This window comes from Phoenix dactylifera, unplaced genomic scaffold (genome assembly GCF_009389715.1).
Source record: "Phoenix dactylifera cultivar Barhee BC4 unplaced genomic scaffold, palm_55x_up_171113_PBpolish2nd_filt_p 001279F, whole genome shotgun sequence".
In the NCBI taxonomy this organism is placed as follows: Eukaryota; Viridiplantae; Streptophyta; class Magnoliopsida; order Arecales; family Arecaceae; genus Phoenix; species Phoenix dactylifera.
This window is the reverse complement of record NW_024068612.1, coordinates 11,540-18,116: the sequence shown is the minus strand read 5'-3', so window position 1 is coordinate 18,116 and position 6,577 is coordinate 11,540. Positions and strand designations below refer to the sequence as shown.

Below are 6,577 nucleotides of genomic sequence, written 5' to 3'. Positions count from 1 at the left end.
GATCCATCCTTCTTCCTCCTCTCTAAGGCAATCAAGAGTTGATTCAAAAGAGAGGATTTCAGCCATCAAAACGTATTTCTACAAGGGAGCTAGCACCCCGGGGAGATTAGTGAGTTTGGATTGGTCCTCTGCCTCGTGTGGATACCCGTAGAGGCCGGATGCGTGTGCGGCTTCAACCGAACCTTCCAACAAATACCACGATCATCAGATTGCGGTGAATATCTACCCACACAAGGTGAAGATCTGATCTTTCAAATCATGTAAAAAGTATTTAATCCTAATCTATCTACGAACATCGGTTTTAAAATAAGTTCATGAGATGAACGGGATCTCGCGCATTTCTTCCGCTGCGCGCAGAATTTTTCTGAAATTTTCTGCGGCGTGCGAGGGATTCCAACAATAACCTATCTGTTTTATTTTATTTTTTGGAAGATGGTCTATCATATGTGACAACTCACATAGTGTAACAGATGAAAAGCTTGTGAGCTCATAGATCGAGCAAAGCTTTGAGATAGAGCCAACTTTATAACATATATATCAAGAATAAGCAAAGTTCTAATTCCTTAATTTGCTAACCAAATAAATTAGGTGTAATCTCCTGCACCTACGAGTGCAATCTTCCGAGCTCAAACCATTTTAAATTCAAATAAGTTCATGTTTGGTCTGCAGAGCACATTCACATGAGTTTAGTCCTCTAAGCTCAAATAATTTATGCATGATATATGACTTGACCCCCAAACCATAATTAACAATTCTTTCTTGATTAAGTAAGTGTGTTAATTTGAACTTTATTATTTTATTAGAGTAGTACAGGTACAAGCTAGAGTTTGAGTACAAATAATTCATTTTGAACATTTTTACAAACACTTTAAAAAAACAGAAAAAAGAAAAAAAGTTAATGTAGACCATATAAGTTCATGTTTGGTCCACAGAGCACATTCACAAGAGTTTAGTTCTCTAAGCTCAAATAATTTATGCATGACATATGACTTGACCCCCAAACCATAATTAGCAATTCTCTCTTGATTAAGTGTGTTAGTTTGAACTTTGTTATTTTATTAGACTAGTACAGGTACAAGGTTCCATGTATAAAACTAGGGTTTGAGTACTGATAATTCATTTTGAACATTTTTACAAACACTTTAAAAAAACAAAAAAAAAGAGAAAAAAGTTTATGTAGACCATATCATAAACAATCGTGCTACAGCATTGTGCTCTTTCAACCTATTGAAGGACACTGCCAGGGCCACGTAAACCATATCATAAACTTGATCTATAAGTCGAAAATAGGCTTCTCTCCATTTTCTGTTGAATAATAATGGACCAAAAACGGCCCATAAACCGACTGCGAATCCTAGCCCCATGCTCATATACAGCCACTCGATTTCAGATCCTTCTTCATCCATGGCATTATCATTTTGTTCATCCCCTCCAACAGCATTTGGACCTTGATTTGTCTTGTCATCTTTGCACTTTTGAGCTAATGGGAACCCACAAAGACCAGAATTACCAGCGTAGATAGACGGGTCAGTGAAGGTTTGAAGCTGATTACCTAATGGAATTCTTCCTGACAAGTTGTTATATGATAAGTTCAAGTAACTCAAAAAGGATAGGGCAATCATGCTTGAAGGAATTCCACCGTAAAGGTTGTTTCTTGATAAGTCAAGTGACTGCAACTGTCGTAATGCACCAATCTTTTCTGTGATCTCTCCTGTCAGATGATTTCCAGACAAGTTTAAGCTCACTAGTCCAAGAAGGTTGGCTAGTTCTTCTGGTATTTTACCAGACAAGTTATTGCCTGAAAGGTCCATAGCAATCACAAGAAAAAGGAATCTGGAAAACTCATTGTCCCTTCCTTTCATGGTCACTTGCAAATTTTCATTGTAATAAAGATAATCTGAAATGTCTCCGTAAGTCCCCTGTAACACTTTCATGGTAGTGAAGTTCTCAAAGCTCGAAGGAATGGTTCCTGATAAATTGTTATTAGCAAGATCCAAGATTTGAAGAACACTTAGTCTTGATAGATTAGGAGGAATATTTCCAACAAGCTTGTTTGATCGTAAGCGAAGGATACTCAAGAACAACAAACTTTCTCCTATCCAAGTAGGTATTGTACCAATGAATCCATTATGTCCAAGATCAAGAGTTCCTAAACTCACACAACTCTTCAAGGATAATGGGAGTTCTCCTGATAGATTATTGTTACTCAAATGCAACGACTCGAACCCTTGTAATGAACAGATTGATGGTGGAATGCTTCCAGATAGATTGTTGCTTGAAAAATCCATGACAGTGATACCAGAAGATTGGTTCCAGCAATCAGGGAGCTCACCCAACAAGTGATTTTTTGAAAGATCAAATACCCAAAACTCGGGCCGACAAAGAGATAAGGGAATTTTACCGCTTAAATTATTTGTGGAAAGGGAGAGATGTTGCAAATTAGGTATACTTTTGCCAATACCAGGATGAATCACTCCTGAAAATGAATTGTTTGATAGGTCTAGCGACAGCATAGCAGAAGAATAAAAATTTGGCAAAGGACCAGTGATTCCATTGCTGGAGATATCCAAGGAAGTTATATTCCGGGAAAATGACCCCCAAAACCAATCTGGCACACTGTCTGAAATTCCATTGCTGGAGATATCTAGATCGGTAATATTTTTTTGCATCTGGAGCCACGATGGGAATTGTGGTCCCAGCTTGCAAGAACGAAGATTTAAGATTTGAAGCTGAAAAGGGGGGATCCAATGAGACGTCAGATTCAAAATTAATTGGTTGTCTGACAAATCTAGATAATTCAATTTGGTGAAATTGGCAAAGTGATCTTCAGACACGACACCCACCAAAAAGTTCGACCGGATGTCTAAAAAAACTAGCTCCTTAAGACTTCCAAGACTTCCTGGGATAGTCCCATTCAGCTCATTAATGGAAAGGTCTAAAAAAACTAGCTCCTTAAGACTTCCAAGACTTCCTGGGATAGTCCCATTCAGCTCATTAATGGAAAGGTCTAAAGAAACTAGCTCCGCAAGACTTGCAAGACTTCCTGGGATGGTCCCATTCAGTTTATTATTGGAAAGATGTAATTCTTGAAGTGCCGACAGTCTCCCAATTGATGTAGGTATAGGACCAGAAATTGAGTTGTCACTCAAATCCAGAACTTTGAGCATTCTGAAGTCCCCCAACCAGCCCGGCAAATAACCGCTAAACTGGGTGTCCGTCATCTCCAGAGTCTCTAGGCTGTTTTTGATGCATCCATTAAAACCTTCGTCAAATTCATGCAATTTTTTGCTGATATTAATGCCCCGCAGTCGCAAATGCTGCAGCTTACACAGACCCCCAAGTGCACCCGGGATTTTGCCTTCAAGAAACTGATTACCAGATAAATCAAGGAAATTGAGCGAAGCTAGATTCTTAATTGTAGGCGGAATGATGACCTGAATAAAATTGTTGCTGAGATCAAGCTGCTCGAGGCTACTTATGTTGAACAACCAAGCAGGCATCATCGAATTAATGTAATTCATAGAAAGATCAAGAACAGAAAGTGAAGAAAAATTCACATGAGGAAGAGAGGCTGGAATGTCCTTGATGTCACAAAATAATAAGTGTACCTCAACAATAGAAGGGAGCATGTTTAGTGCTTGCAGCCAGTGAGCACCTTCCCTGAATTTCACACCCGTCATATTCAGATATCGTAGAGAAGAAAGATGAGAAATCCAGAGGGCATTATCAATGCTTAATTCAGTAACAGGAGGCATAATGTCGATATCACTTTGGAGATAAAGATATTGGAGGCTCGATAGATTCCCAAGCTGGGGTGGGATCAGTCCACCCAAACCAGCATAGGAGAGGTCAAGATATTTTAGCTGACGGAATGAGCCCAGGAATTCTGGGATGCGTAGTCCTCCAAAGTTGTTCATGCTCAGGTCAAGATAATTCAGGTGCTTCAGACCAAGTAAGGAAGGCCTCAACTCACCTCCCAAGGACCACTTGTTGTGCTGTGGAAGATCGTCAATGGATAATGAGAAATCTTGGTCTGGGTTTTGGAGGTCTAGCTTGACAACGTGGCCAGTCGGGTTGTCACAAGCGACGCCTTCCCATGTGCAGCAGTCGTCACCGACCCAAGAAGATAGCCTGTTGGTGGGATCTTTGAGGCCTGCTTTGAACCCAAGAAGAGCATTCCTTTCAATCAGCATGCAGCCTGGGATTGAATCTCCATTGAGTTTTCTCACTTGAGAGCACAGAAAAGCAAACAACAAAAGTAGAAGCTGGGTTCCTTTTAGATCCATGAATTTAGCTGCTGTGAGATGGAGTAGATGGATCTCGTTGTTATATTTATCTGAACAAGATTCCATTGCCGTCCATGACCCGCCAATAAATTGACCTCTGAATTCCTATAAATTGCCGTCCATGACCCGCCAACAAGATCAAGCTTCTTTCCACACCACACATGACTTGGAACAGTCCAGAGTCCGTGGGATATTTACGAAGACTGCTTTCCACACCACACAAAACTCTGATTCACTCCAAAGTCCGTGGGATATTTACGAGGACTTCGGTGTGCTTGCTCGGTGGTCCAGAACTCGGACAACCAGTCTACTAAAGTCATGAACGGCTGGAAGAGGTGCAGTGCTTCCACGTCTAATGAGAGGAACGGTGTAAGTGAGTATTTAATCCTACATCTATTATATATTGAAGAAGATATTGATACGGGCGAAGAAACTGAAATCATCTCTTCAACTAGTTTTTTTTTTTTTTTTGGATGAAATCCTATATCATTATAAATACTATTAGAATGAATCCAATCCAAGATCCATATGGTTATCGTAAACTATCCTGGAGCCCATCATAGTATGTCATTATGTGTTTAGTTCTATATCAGATATATGATGGGGTGCTTAAATAACATTTTTTTTTGCTAGCTTTTTTAAATAAGGTCTTAGATCGTTACATCTAAAATTTTGAAACTATTAATAATGAATTTATAATAATAGTATTTAAGATATGATTTATTTAAAACTAGACTCTTAGTCTGGCGAAGGTGCTAAGATTTAAACAAGAGTAATTATGTTTGAGATATGATTGTGTCTAAAATTAGATCGTTAGACTTGCGAGGATACCAAGCTTAATCAAGGATAATTGTGTTTGCGATATGATTGCCTTTGAAATTGAATTCATAGTCCGGCAAAAATACCATGGCTCAGATAATGAGAGTTTGTGAGGAATCATACAGGTACGTGTTCAATCTCATATCAATTATGCATTAGCGAGATATTAAATATTTTATAGGGCCAAAAAAACTCAAATAATATCATTTTAGCTAGCATTTTCAGGTCCTTGACCTCTGAATTCTATCTTGGAAAGTTAGTGGAAGAGTACCAACAAGGTCAAGCTTCTTTCCACACCACACGACTTCGGTGCAGTCCAAAATCCGTGGGATTTTTACGAAGACTCCTTTCCACACCATACATGACTTCGAAGTAATCCAAAGTCTGTGGGATACTTAGGAAGACTCCTTCTCAAACCACACGACTTCAACGCAATCCAAAGTCTGCGGGATATTTATGAAGACTTCTCTCCACACCACACTTGACTTCGGTGTGCTTGTCCAGTGGTCCCGAACTCGAGCAAGTTGTACCAAAACCAGTCTCAAGTCATGAAGGGCTGGAATAGGTGCAGTGCTTCCACATCTAATGAGAGGAACCGTGTAAGTGAGTATGTAATCCTACGTCGATTATATATTGAAGAATTCCTGATGCTGATCCGGGGCGAAGAAACTAAAATCATCTCTTCAACTAGTTTTCTTTTTTAATGAAATCCTAAATCATTACAAATACTATTAGAATGAATCCAGTCCGAGATCTATGTTGATCGGCGATTATTGTAAATTGTCCTTGAGTAATTCATATTATGTGATTATGTGTTTAGTTCTATGTTAGATATATGCTGGGGTGCTTAAATAACATTTTTCTTTTTTGCTAGCCTTTTTGAGTGAGGTCTTAGATCGCTACATCTAATATTTTGAAATTATTAATAATGAATTTATAATAATGGTATTTAAGATATGATTTATTTAAAATTGGACTCTTAGCCTATCGCGGATGCTAAGATTTAAACAAAGATAATTAAGTTTGAGATATGATTGTGTCTGAAATTGGATCATTAGACTTGCAAGGATACCGAGCTTAATCAAGGATAATTGTGTTTGCAATATGATTGTTTTTGAAATTGAATCCTTAGTTTGGCGAGGATATCATGGCTTAGGCAGTAAGAGTTTGTAAGGAACCATACAAGTACGTGTTCAGTCTCATACTAATTATGCATTAGCGAGATATTAATATTTTTATAGGGCCAAAAAAACTCAAATAATATCTTGTAGCATTTTCCAGTGAGGCCCTTGATTGTTGCATCTAATATCTTGAAACTATTAATATTTAATTTATAACTAATTGATCTTTGAATGAAGCTACGCTTTTACCGACTCTCAAAAGATAGGGATGGAGTGCAACTTTGATGGTACTTACACCTAGTATCAGGTAATCTTGATGTCTAATTCCACCTCTCTGGCAATAGCTACAGC

The 6,577-nt window shown here is 38.5% G+C and overlaps 1 protein-coding gene across 1 annotated transcript; it reads right to left on the bottom strand.

The window, feature by feature from the left end:
- Nucleotides 1–1,172: 1,172 nt before the first annotated feature.
- LOC103697426 (receptor-like protein EIX2) lies at nucleotides 1,173–4,352 on the bottom strand. The gene has a single exon (XM_039121919.1). It carries the CDS (start codon nucleotides 4,350–4,352, stop codon nucleotides 1,173–1,175), a length of 3,180 nt encoding a protein of 1,059 aa, XP_038977847.1.
- Nucleotides 4,353–6,577: the final 2,225 nt, after the last annotated feature.

Excerpts from the sequence above, each read along its gene's own strand:
- LOC103697426 (XM_039121919.1), bottom strand. The coding sequence starts at position 4,352 with ATGGAATCTTGTTCAGATAAATATAACAACGAGATCCATCTACTCCAT.